General features: G+C 41.4%; 1 protein-coding gene across 13 annotated transcripts in view; it reads left to right on the top strand.

The window, feature by feature from the left end:
* Positions 1 to 13,785, top strand: part of LOC310703246 (dystonin-like) — a 303,015-nt gene that overhangs the window by 66,710 nt on the left and 222,520 nt on the right. For all 13 annotated transcript variants that reach the window (XM_083495364.1, XM_083495375.1, XM_083495358.1 and 10 more), the window contains one exon: positions 11,411 to 11,472. In XM_083495364.1, the coding sequence (XP_083351490.1) occupies positions 11,411 to 11,472 (62 nt within the window). The remainder of the gene's footprint in view (positions 1 to 11,410; positions 11,473 to 13,785) is intronic.

Genomic DNA, 13,785 nt, shown 5'->3' with positions numbered 1-13,785 from the left:
GGAGTGGTATCCTGGCATATATTTATTTCTCCCATTTAAAATTTAGTGCAAATCTTTGCATAGCTGTCTCAGTTCTGTATTCTACTGTCCTCTGATCATCAGAAAAGTAAGAGGACTCATTGTGGTTTCCGGTTATAGGCCAGCATCCAGCACTAATTTAGATACTGATGGAAATAAATAAGCTTAAGTATGACTAACATTGTGTTGGATCAAGACAGTAATGTTTCTTAGAGCACAATATAGCCTAAGTTAGCTTCCTGAGGTCCCATTTATTTATGTTTTGTCGGCAGACACCATAGTTGTGTAGGACAAGAATACTTTCAGTGTGAACCAAAATAAATTAAATCCAAAGATTTAACATGGTTTTAGGCTGTAGCAGTTTCCGTCTGTATGTGCTCTTTGTATCAGCTTGACATCCAGAAAGTCCTTTTGTTTATTTTTCTACATTTCTTTGTTGCAGAGCAGAATCTTTTGATTGTTCTTCTTCCAATTTCACCAACAAAGGATGACAGTGTGTTTGTTGGATATTAGTGCAATAGGAATAATAAAATGTGTGTTTGTGGTGTAAACATCAGCTGATGTGTTTATATGTCCAGTGACTGGGACTTTGGACTTAATTAACTATTGGTTTGTTTAACAACTCCCTTAGGAGTAGTTGCCTTTTTGCATATTGGCATATAGGAGACCAGGCAAAGAAAAATTCTTGACTTACTGATTCATTATAAATACAGAGTGGTAGTATTATGGTCTTTTCACTCAGTGTTATTTACTTGAAATCTTTGACTACTTAGATATATTGTTTTTATGTATTTCCTTTCTTCTGTCATGGAACAAAAAGATGCGATATGTGAGATAACCAGCTTCATATAACCAGTAACCTTAAGTCTAATTAGTGGTGCAGCAATAAAACTGCTAGCACATTTCCAAAGCTACGCAGGGTCCACTATGGTTTCAGATTGAGATTCCTGCATTGCAGGGAGTTGGGCTAGACCTTCAGGGTCCCTTCCAATCAACTCTAGGATTCTCTGAAGGGGTTAATGCCATAGAGTAAGCTGTCCTGCCAGACTTAGGCTTGAGAGACTTACCTTGAGAGGAAGGTAATCAAGACCGTTGTTCACCTTCAGTCTACCAGAGAAGCTCAACATGTGACAAGGTTCTGAGCGGGTTGCTGCAGCTTAGACCACATAGCTCTAACAAGCCTTTCTTGTGTTCCTTTACTAATAATTTAGAAACTTTCACCACTGTAACTAAGCCGGGTTTTACTGCCTGTGCTTTCTGACTGATGTATGGAAAAGCACACAGGCCTTCAGTATTTTTTTCCTGGAAAGATGGACATTTCAAATCCCAAGCAAGCCAGCAAAAGGCACTTAGTGATGTTCAAGGAGAATGTGGGAAACTTAACAGTGAGAGCATCCACATTTGTACATTGAACCATACCTCCATTTCCCATCTTATGAGATTCAACATCCTTTGTAATGAATTGGCAAGAAGATAGGGATGCAGCCGGGAAGATTCTGCGCTCAGAGAATCACATGTGGGGAGACCCACACATGCACACAGAAAGTTTCAAAGAGCTATCATTTGGCTGCAAACAACTGTTGCGGTTTTTAATCAGAAAGTTGTTGAATCACTTGATGTCTCTCTTGTACAGTAAGAACCAGATCTAACAAGCAGAGAAATTCCATTGAAAATAAGAGGATTGCTTTCCGACTCTTGTTTTCAAAGCCCCTGTGTTCCTCTGATATTTACACTTCTCTGACTCCTTCAAGTCCATGGCTGCCGCAAGCCTTTGGTAACAGGAGGGAAGAGAGCACATCTGATTGTATCAAGGAAAGAAGGATGTGAGCAAATACAAGAGGATGCCATTGAGGGTTATTGCACTTGAGGAATTTTGTTTAGAGAATATTGTACTCATATAACAGTTATGTAGGAGGAGGAGCTTGCCAGTGTCAGAAGTTCATTACAGGAATTTAGAGCTGAAACACTATCAATAGGTTGTTTTAAAAAAACTTAACAAACACCCCTACAGTCTATTTTATGACGCTTGTTAGACCCCTATTAACACATTCTCTAGGCATTGCAAATTAGGTTTAAATATATATACACAATAAAAATACACAACAAGGCATAAAATCCAAGTAGACATAATCATCATCATCTTAAGTGTTTCCATCATTAATATACTGTGTAAAGATCATTTAGGGCAGAGATAAGACTGCTTTTACTATTTCAGCACAATTAGTATTTATTTGCCTAAAACTACAAAGAAGGCAACATCAAGTAAAGCAAAGCTGTAGATATTCCCAATTATGGTTGGTGTGGGAGTTGTCATCCTCACAAATTTATTTTTTTGGGGGGGAAAAGTTTTTCCAATGTTACCGGTGCATACAAAAGATCTTTTTAGTCGTGGGCCTTTTACTCACTACAGAAGCCTAATCTCATTGATCCTGAGAAACCTACCTACACATTAAACAATTGTTTTGATGTAATGCCTCTGCAGTACAGGACAGTAATATGGTTTATGATAACTATGCTGCTTAGTCATTTGTAAAATCTGTTCCAAGTAATCTTTAGTATTTCCAAGAAATGAAAGAGAGACACGTTGCCAGATAGCTGCCCCTAATTCCTATTTATCCTATGTTTCTTTCTCTTCCCTGTTATGATACCAATTTATCCTAATTTTATTTACCCCTCATCATGTAGCTTCTCATAAGCCTTAAAGCTTTAAGATATTTACTTTGTAGAACGCCACTTTTGGCAGTAATATCTGGCTCATACAGGTGAACTTGCAGCTTATTTTCACCTTGTAGACTCTTCTGTAAGCAGTAGCCAGAACAATTTCAGTCACTGTCGTAGCATTATTTTCACCCACTTCATTATCCAAAATGTCTACTGGGAGTTATATTCCCATACACAAGGAGGGGTGTGTGAAGAAAATAAGTGTCTTGTTCACATGTGAATTGTCTCTCTAGAAAAAATAAGTGTTATATTACTAACAGGCAATAGTCTAGAGCATGATAATAGCTAGATTCACGTGGTACAAATCCATTCCTTTTGCACTAATGACAATATATAGGATGCTTCACACTATAGAGATGCAAATTTGTACAGAACCCTTCAGTACTTGCCACTTCTGTATTTCAGTGCTGAATTGATCCATGGGATTGTGGAGCCATTGACAGAGGCAAATCAGTTACATCTGCCAAAAATAAGTAAGAATTGTAAAATAACTAAGTGGTTAGATATGTTGTCTTGCAAAGTAAGTTGTTAGAACTTTTATGGCTGCACTTGCTTTGCCAGAAGCTACTGAATGCAGTCATTATGCTCCAGAAAGGAAGAAGAGAATGCAGACCCTAAATAAAAGATTGCTGCAAGGCTAAGACCTCTAGTGATTTTCTGCAGCTGTTTCATTCCAGTTGATCTCATTGAAAGGTCCAACAAAAGGAAGGGCAGCAGAATAGAGAACATAATACAGAATGATTCAACCAGAACCTTTTTTTCTTTTTCTTTCAGCCCACACATTCTCCTTGAATTCTGTTTTCTAAGCACTGCACCTAAAGCCCAGTGGGTGGACAGCAAGCTTTCATTCACCCACTCTTTTAAAAGGCTGCTCAAACTTCAAGAGAAACAACTTGTTTGGTTTGAGAGGCTGGTATATGGATTGCGGTTTAACATTCGTCTTATCTTATCGCTAGGGTTGCAGTTCCTGATCTTGAGAAGCACAATAGTACTGCCTTTCTCCTTCTTTCAGATGCAGTGATTTGGCAGTCCATACACTTCCTTCGTTTGTTGTGGTACATAACTCAGCCTCACATATCACAACAGGTTGCAGAGGCAGGTGGATTCTTGTTGCATGGTAGTATAGATTCTGGTTGCATGGTAGTATGAAGCCAGACCTGTTCTGGTTTTTGTCATGGAGATGTTAAAGGAATTTTAAAGGAAATGTTGAATTTGGGTGTGGTAATTTCTTTTCTCTTCTAATGAAATTTTCTGAAAAGGGCTATAAGGCACAGAAAATGTTCATTGTTATGGTGGTCAGGGTGTATGTAGTCTGTAGTACAATTCTGTGCAATATGCATGCAAATACACATTGCTCCCCCTCCTTGCATTCCCAGTGTACAATCTGGAGATGTACCCTTGCTTTTTAAACACCTTGATGCAGCAAAGATACGGAAGCCTTAGCTTCTTTGACTTGTTCCTCCCCAGACCCCATCACTGACCCATTGGTGATATTATCACCTAGCCTTGGGTGAAAGCGTTGTAGCTCATGCATAAAGTTGCAGATTCAAACTCTGGCATCTTTAGGTAGTTCAGCATTTGGAAGTGCCCTGTGACTATGGTGATCCTTCTTGTTTGCCCTACCTGCTGTGAACCATATGCCTCTATGTTCTTACAGCCGGTAGAAGAGGGGAAACATTGGAAGCTGTCAGTGACAGGGTATACTGAACAGGAATGTGAAGCTGTGCCTCCTTATCTCCAGTTGCACTAGAGAATTTAAAGGAACAGTGGTAATCTCTCTGGGTTGTAACCTGGCAAGTCAAACATGCCTCCCCACCTGTAGTTTGGTCAGTGAGGATCTGGGGTGAAGGGCAGGTTTTCCCTCAAGCACAACAGCTCTCTGAAGCACTGTGCTTCAATTTCTTTCCTAAGAGCAAATTGCAACCATTCACTTAATTGAGAGCCAGTGAAGAGTTCCAGTAGGGACACGGGTGGCGCTGTGGGTTAAACCACAGAGCCTAGGACTTGCCGATCAGAAGGTCGGCGGTTTGAATCCCCGCGATCCTCGTGAGCTCCTGTTGCTCGGTCCCTGCTCCTGCCAACCTAGCAGTTCGAAAGCATATCAAAGTGCAAGTAGATAAATAGGTACCACTCTGGCGGGAAGGTAAATGGCGCTTCCGTGTGCTGCTCTGGTTTGCCGGAAGCAGCTGAGTCATGCTGGCCACATGACCTGGAAGCTGTATGCTGGCTCCCTCGGCCAATAAAGTGAGATGAGCGCCGCAACCCCAGAGTCAGCCACGACTGGACCTAATGGTCAGGGGTCCCTTTACCTTTTAAAGAGTTCCAGTAAGAATCACTATGCTCAGGTGATCCCGGACAGTAATATTTAAGCTTACTCATCTGTTACTCATTCTTGTTCATGCCAAGAGTGTATTGGGACCTGTTCTTTATATATGCTGGTTAACTCCATGCAGTCGGAAAGCAAGGAGACATTCTGTTGCATACACAGAAGTCTGTTGTGTGAGCAGGGATACAGCCTCAATATGGAATTTAATAATTTTGCTTGATGTGCAGCTTTTGTTGGCAGAAAAGAGGAAACTCATTATTGAGGTGCTTTCAAAACAAAGCTTCTCCACGGGGAAATGGCAGGAGAAGGGGAAATGCTTGGTTCTCCTGTAAAATATGGTTGTATAAATTAAGCTTTAGGCAATCAGTCCTTTCGTCTCAAACAGCTTTAAACAGCCTAACTGTAGACTTCACCTCTTGAAACCCTGTAGACAGTCTCAAAGATTAGAACAGTGAATATAGCATGACCGCCCTTCTCTATGCGACTGTTCAGAATAATGCCGGAAGAAACTTTTTAAAACACAGCTGTAGAGAGGGCTGGTGCCCACTTAGTAGCGGAGAAAATACATGCCTGAAATACCTTTCTTGGAAGAGCATATGCCGGCTCCTGGCATTTGCCAAATAAGCCCTGTTTATGTTGGTAGCAGTTGACTCTGGTGCTTGAGTTGAGGTTAGGCTGTAATTTGAGAGGAGCCCATATGTTTAAATAGAAAGGGTAGATATTTGTGGTTTTTGTTACTTTAGTTAGTCTTTCTACTTCCCAGTGAATGTTCTTAATCCAGTACACACTTTTAATGTTACATCAGCTGTCATTTTAGACATTTCGCAAATCAGAGTAATCTATGACCTAGTTGCTTTTTTCTTTCTTATTCGACCAGACTACGCTTTCCATCATCATTGTCTATTTGTCATGCTGGTTGGGGCTGATGGGACTTGTATTCCAAGCAATCTGAAGGGCATCAGGTTGTGGAAGTCTGATAAAAATATTGAGCAGAAGAAAAGGCTACAGTGCCCCCTATGACTTATAATAGGGAAGGTGTTGGAGTGATTAGGAAAAATCACTCACCCCTATATTTTAGAACTACCAGAACTGGTCTTCCCATGAAGCAAATGAGATGGCAAAATGGTGAGGTGGTAGAATGGAGAGCATCAGAATCTCACATTTTTAATACTGACTTTTAGCACTCTGCTAAAAAGAAAGTCAACACAGCAGTTAAGGCGGAACTTTTCTTCACGATTAGCTAGTTTTCTGCTGACAACTTTTCACTTTTCTTTTGGGGACGAGAGAGAAATCAAAAGTAATATGCTCTCCCTGTACTCCAGAGTGCCACAGTCTTTCATACCACCTCAGTGGGTTGCATGTATAGATTTAGCTTGAGTGAAATCACTTAAAGGAGGGGCAGTGAATGTCCATTGAAAGATATAATGGGCATATGTCTGCTGAGGATAAAATCAGTATTCATATGTTGGGCCTATATTACACATTAGGTTGGAAACAAGGGAAATATGACAATCCTAGCTGGTAGTCTGCACATTCCCCCACCCTTTTAATTAGGTAGGGCAAATCTTTCAGTATGACTGTAATGAGGATATACCAAAAAAAGTACCCAGTCTATATAAAGATAAAACTAAAGATATAAAGATAAAACTAAAAATTGTACCTCTTGCAATAGTTGTGTTTTGAAATACAATGTAGAAGACCATTATCTGGCTGGCTGTAGCAGGCATGTGATTGCTAATGTTTACTTAAAAAGGGGAGTTCCTACTTTCCCCCCCTTCTATCAGAAGGAGCCATTCTGTCAACAAAGGTATTTCGTTTTCTATATATATACACACACATGCAAAAGGAAAAACTAGTTTATAGCCTGAGGTTGAAGAGTTTAAGAAAATTAACAGCACCTCACTCACCTAGAATGATGGGACAGCCTCCTAGGTGTAATCAGGAATGGAATACAAAATTGGTGGAACTAATGTGCTGTACGGGTTAGTACTAACTGTGCTATGTTTTATGCCTGTTTTACCAGTTTTGCTTTGGAAAGAAAATGTGCAAAACTAGTCTTTGGAATTGCAAACATATTTTGCTTTCTTGTGGATTAGCTCAGTTATCCGAGGTGTTGTTTTTTTACTTTGTTTTCCAGAGCCTCTGGTTTGAAAGACTTGCTGTAAAAGGCTCTGAACTTTAGTCCTGTTGTTTGTGAATGTGCTGGACACTGTCAAAGTTATATGTTTACAACTTGGTTTTTATGTGTCTGCATCTGACTTTACTCCATTTTACTGCTTGTAATCATAGTAAATTTGCAAAGCATTAATGCATGGTTACCTTCTAAGTTCCAATATTATCCCAAAGTAAGGATATTATATATTGTGAGATCCAGTCTTTTTGCATTCTGGCAACATTTTCTGGTACGGCTTTAGTTGGAATTATGGTGGTAAGTAGACGTTTGGTTAACAGAGCAATCCTATACATGCCTACATGGAAGTAAGTCCCACTGTGTTCAGTGACGCTTACTCTAAATAAGTGTGCGCCTAGGATTTGCAGCCCAAAGTGTCCTAGCATGCTCCAAAGACCCAAAATAATGTCTTTGGCTGGTATCCAACATTATTTAATAAAAAAAATGCTGCAGTGTTTTGTTTTGTTTTGTTATTGTGTTTTGTATTTCTGTGTTGTTATATTGTAAGACGCCTGGTGATCCTTGGATGAAGGGTGGTATATAAATTAAACAAAAAAACTGTAAAACTTCAAGTCCATTTATTTCTGTGGATCTATTCTGTGACTATCACAATTAGCTTTTTACTGTTGTCATGGCAGTGCTGTTCTAAGTATAACACAATTGCAGTAAGAGGCTTACAGGAGTGGGTGCTAGGAGCCGGTCATCAATAACTCAAAAAGAATTCAGTGAAATTAACTCTTTATTCAAAGAAGCAAGACAGCTCAGGAGGCCAGGCCTAGAGAGCACATCAACTCTTCCTGGTAGAACTTGACCCTATGAGGCAGTTGTAAAGACCAAAGGTCCCCGCTTTCCCTCAGCTCCCTAAGGCTCCTCCTCCCCTGGTTCCTTCCCAAGCAATCTGAGACTCTGTTGTCTTGCCTGTCTTTGCTCCACTCTCTTCATACCCCTTCTGGTTCTGGAAGACCAAATGGGAGGGGAGCTAGTCACAGCAGGAAGGGGAAACACCCTGGCTTCTTCACCCATCTCTGCCAAGGCCTCTCCAGCCTCCGCTTCTGCCTCTGATTCTGGACCACTCTCTGCCACAGAAGCTTCCTGCTCACTAAGCCCTGTTACCTCTTCAGCTTCTGATACCTCCTCCTCCCAGTCTACTTCCTCTTCTCCCTCTGACCACTCATTGTTGTCCCACCACCAACCCCCTGGCTCTGGTCCTTCTTCCCTTGGGGGTTCCCCAGGTGGTGCCTCCTATCACTCATCTGCATCTAGCAAGTTCAAGACGGAGGCATATATTAAAACTGAAATTGGAATAAATGGCATAAGCTGGAAGAATCCAAGTTTATTTTTACAGCAAATGTTAATATGACTTCTGATATCAATAACATTTGAGGACTGAGTGAAAATGGCCCTTCTTTTATCTTTTCTTTGTTTGATGGTAGTGTAATGGGATTTTTATTTTTTTTACAGATTTTTCTCCAGTGTGAAGTTGATGAAATTCTCCAAAAAAATATTGAGAAAGGGACTTAATATTAGAAATGCTACCAGCATGGGCTCTTTCCACTTGCTTTGGCTTTTGCTGCAGTAGCAAGCAACAACGGTGGCAATATAGCAGGCTTCCTTTGTTGGTGGCCTAGCCGCCAGTTTTTATCCACCACAATGACCCATACATTGCATAATTCCAGGGCCAAGTGGGGGAGGGGAATAGCTGCTTCTACCAGATAATAATAGTACTGCTACTGAGAATGTTTGCAGATATTCTGTTAAAAAACCGCACCTTTTTCCCGTAGAGGAGTTTCAAAAATAAAAATTCAGTATCTGATTTTCACAGGCATTTCAGCTCTGTTGTAAAAAATACTTTTGCTTTCCCTCCTTTCTTGAGTTATTCTGCCATCCTGCACATTGCCTTTCCCAACACAGCAGTGCTTGCTTACCTTGTGAAATAGAGGACATGAGGAATAATTGATACCTGTGTTGCGATCATCTTATTTAAAATGGAAAAAACCTACTCCTTCGCTTCTTTGTCTTTGTTACGTCCAGAGAGACATTGCATACCTTAAGCATCAGTTAAGCCTTACTCTGTTAGCAAATCCAGGAAAGGGGGAATCAGCAGATGAGGCAGCTCCCACTTGTCCCTCTCCCTTTGTCCTCCCAGAGTCCAGTCCAGCTCTGAAATCCTGCTTGTTACAGCAAGCTGGAGGAGGAAGATAATAGGATTTAGAAGGGCAGGAGGTTACGACCGCCTCCTCTCCCAGTTGATCAGCAGGTTTAAAAGAAGAAGGGGAATCTTTGGGTTACAGCCTGACAGCCCTACTGGAGATGTTGATTGGTTTCCAAAGTTGCATAGAATTAAAATTCACAGAACTGCTCTGTATTTTAGGGATATATGGAGGTGTTTATGGCTGTCTGTTCTGGCAACTAATCCCATTCACTTTAGAGCTGTATTCTTCCACTTTCAATCCCAGGACACACCTTTAGCCCAAACATTCATTTAGGGACCCACTTTCTTTTCTTAACCATATAGTTGTTTTTCAGTGATTCTGCTGTTGTGACCCACCTGAGATCAGGCTGCGACCTGGTAGTGGGTCCCAACCCACCAACTGAAAGCCAGTGTTTTAGAGGGAGGGGCAGCAAGAGCTGCAAATGGACACAAGTGCTGAAACGGTCCAGAAAAGCAACCTTCTGGTGTCCTGTAAGCACCTAAAGAAAGAATGGACACTGCTTAACAGACAGCAAGTGGGAAAGAGCAGTATGGAAGAATAAAGTGAGCTAGGGACCAGGCGTGAAATGTGGACCGGTGAAAATTAGCAGCTTGGAGAGTTTTGTGCACTTGTGTTTGTGGTATAATGTCCTAAGCTTTTGACAGGAGCTGGGTGGATGGAGACTATCATTACAATATTTCATATAAGTTAAATTGAGCTGAGAAGCAAAGTTGTAGTCAGAGTGCAATTTCTGATCTTCTAAGCCACAAGTAGCCTCAGGAGAGGTTACCTTAAGTGAAGGTGACCCACCCTGTTCCCTATGTGAACGTGCACATTTTGTTCCTTAGCAGAGGTCCTGCTTTGTGTCTGTTCACCCTCTGTTGGTTTGTTAGATGGGTATGTGAGACTGGACTTTTAAAATAATTATGCATTTTTTCATTTTTGAAACATGGACATGCATATCAGACAAATCCACACACCCCCCCACAAGAACTGCACAACAAATGGCATTATAAAATATTGACTCTTTTCTAATGTCCTCTTTTTTCAGATTATAAATCCTCACCATAATGTTCCATGGGCATATGACAATAGACAAAACTAATCAGTCCTGCTTATATATGCAAAAAGCAATACCAGCCTTCACTAATAGTCTTTTTCCTTTTTTGGCTTCTGCTCACCTTCACCCAAGCCATCAGTTTATCCACGAGAACAACATGCCGCAGTCTCCCATACTTCTCCTAACATGCATGTTCCATTCAGTCGCCGCACCTCATCTGTAGGGCAGCAAGGCGGCTTACCAAGTCCTTTCAGCATATGGCTAAGACCATTTTGTTGATGGTTGCAAGCTGGCAGTGTTGCAGAAGTATCTCAACAATGTTTTTTTTGGGGAGGTGGGAAGTTTGGGTTTTTTATTATTTTTGTATTTGTATTTTATTGTTTATGTTGTTTGCCGCCTTGAGTATCCGAAGTGATAGAAAAGGATAGACATTATTTTAATAATATACAAATCAGGGATAGCCACTGTGGTGCTCTTCAGATGTTGTTAAACTACAGTCCTCATCATCTCTAACCATTGACTGTGCTAACTTAGGGTTGATGGGATTTGGAGTCCAACAACATCTGGAACGCAACATGTTGACAATCCCTGATATAAATAATCTGGAATGTGTATTTGTTGGCATCCTTCTCTGTAGAACACAGTGCCCCTCCCTATTTAACAATTTTTTTCTTTTTTAAAAAAATCTGTTTAAATTAGTTTTCAGCATTTTTGGTTCTTAATTTCACCTCCTCTCTCCTGTTCGACTTTGTAAGTGGTTCTCCTATAGTTTGTTGTAACAGATGTTTCAAACCAGCGTGCGATGATTAATTGAATCGTCACCTTATCTTTTCAAGCAGTGTGAAATTTTTTAACATAACACTCCCAGACCTTAGTAAGGACTATTTTTAGAATTAATGCAATCTTTTTTTCTCTCTCCTCAGATGAGCGGGACAAAGTACAAAAGAAAACATTCACAAAATGGATAAACCAGCACCTTATGAAGGTCAGTTCACAAGCATGCTTAATGGGATCATAATATCTGTGTAGCTTCGTAGCAATCCTGTGAGTGTAAACCTGGCAAGGTTTTCCACTGAATATCCTAAAGACATTTCCTTTGTTTGTTTGTTTGTTTGTTTGTTTTTCTTTAAATGATAGAAAAGTCATGCTTCGTGTCTGCAACTATTTGTTGGTGCTAATGGATGAACGGTCTTAATCCATAGCAGTCCAATCCTAAGCATATTTACTTGGAAGCAAATCCCACTGATTTCATTAGTAGGACTTACCTCTTCATAAGTATTTTAAGGTTTCCAAATCTAAGTGTGTGAATACAGTGGTACCTTGGTTTAAGAACAGCTCAATTTATGAAGAACTTGGATTAAGACCGCTGCAAACCCAGAAGTAGGTGTTTTGGTTTGTGAACTTTGCCTTGGAAGCAGAACATGTTTCGCTTCCTGTTGGGTGTGTTCCATTTGTAAATTGAGTCCCCCGCTGCTATGGGAAAGCACGCCTTGGTTTAAGAACACTTTGGTTTAAGAACGGACTTCCAGAACGGATTAAGTTTGTAAATCAAACTTAAACCAAATTCCGGTTATCAACTTAATCCGTTCCGGAGGTCCGTTTGTAACCGGAAACCGCTCATAACATGAGGCGCTCTTTCACTAATGACACCTCCTGCTGCTGTCACACTGCCAGAGCGCGGCTTCCACTCACATCCCGGGGCAAAGTTTGCAACAAGGGGCATCTACTTCCGGGTTAGTGGAGTGCGTAACCCGAAGCATTCGTAAGGGGAGCAGTACATAACACGAGGCATCACTGTATGAGATATGCTGTAGGTGATTTGTTTTAACATCAGAGAAGAAGAGAACTGTTTCATTTGAAGCACTCTCTGGGGCTACCATGCCTCCTTTTTGGGGCTACTGTTTATATGAAGACTCTGCATCTAAAGATTTCTGTTTCGGGGCCGTGACAGTGTGAGGTAGTCAAAGGGAAGAGTAAGTGAGGGAGAAGAGATATCACCACCTGAATGCTCCTCCAGTGCTGATGTCTTAGCCTCCGCCACCATGAGAGAGAGAGACTGCATCAAGCAGTGCAGTAGACTCCATGTGTGGTGACAGCTTATTATGTTCCTTAAATCTGAATTGTGATCCTTCAAGCAAAACGTGCTCATAGGTTTTTAGGCAGCTGTTGCAATGGCTGCAGTGGTTTGCCTGGCCTTTGCTAACACAAAGCTTACTCTTGTGTGTGGATAAGTGCCTCCCTTGTTTCTGGAGGGTACTGCTCCACACTACGGGAAAGGAAGGGTGTTAGAGCAATATGGTTCAGACAGTGCACATTATTCACGTATATATTATTTGTCCACTCTTCCCCTGCTTACTTGGCTGGGGTACTCTGCCCTGGAACCCCCAGCTGTTGGAGCAGAGTGTGGGTTGATATTAGATGTTTCTGCCTAAATTCCTGAGGCACAGTAATTGGTAGGGTTCTCCGAGGACCCTAGTACAAGCAGTGTATGCAGGGTCTTCACTTTATAATAGGAGAACAAGACAGTGATGAGGGTGGGGGGTGGAGCAACAGCAAGCACAGAGTAAGAATTAGATAAAGCCAAATATACTTTTCTGTATTGATGCATTGTAGCACGCTAACATATTTTTAGGAAACAGAAAAACACAACCTTAACAGTGCAATGTTGTATATGCCTACTCAGAAGTAAGTCATACTTGGTTCATTGGGACTTACTCCTAGGTACCGTATATACTTGTGTATAAGCTGACTTTTTCAGCACATTTTTTATGCTGAAAAAGCCCCCCTCGGCTTATACTCAAGTGAGGGTATAAGAGGCTGCTGTCGGCGGAGGAGGAGGAAGGAGCAGCCCAAAAGCAGCCATTTTGGGCTGCTTGTTCTTCCTCCGTCCCTGCCGCCACCAGCCTCTGCCTCTCCGCAGCACCCTAGGTAGGCAGGGGGACGGGAGGGGCTGGGTGGGGAGAGAGGTACCCCTTTTGCTGTGTTCGCATGTGCGCACACCCACATGCACTCCGGCCCACCAGGAGGTTTGTGGTGTAGTGAACTGGCTTATACTCGAGTCAATAAGTTTTCCCAGATTTTTTTTTTTGGTAAAATTAGGTGCCTCAGCTTATATTCGGGTCGGCTTATGCTCGAGTATATACGGTAAGTATGTAGATGACTGCAACATAATAGCATGGCCCCAACCATGTCCACTGAGAATTAAGTCCTGTTGATTTCACTGGGGAGGTAAGATTGCAGCCTAAGTGTGCTTGCACTAGAGAGCAGTGAACTCTGGAACAATTCCATCCCTGTTTTA

The sequence above is a fragment of the Podarcis liolepis genome (genome assembly GCF_965112155.1).
Source record: "Podarcis liolepis genome assembly, chromosome: 3".
Taxonomy (NCBI): domain Eukaryota; kingdom Metazoa; phylum Chordata; class Lepidosauria; order Squamata; family Lacertidae; genus Podarcis; species Podarcis liolepis.
This window is presented reverse-complemented; position numbering and strand designations above follow the sequence as displayed.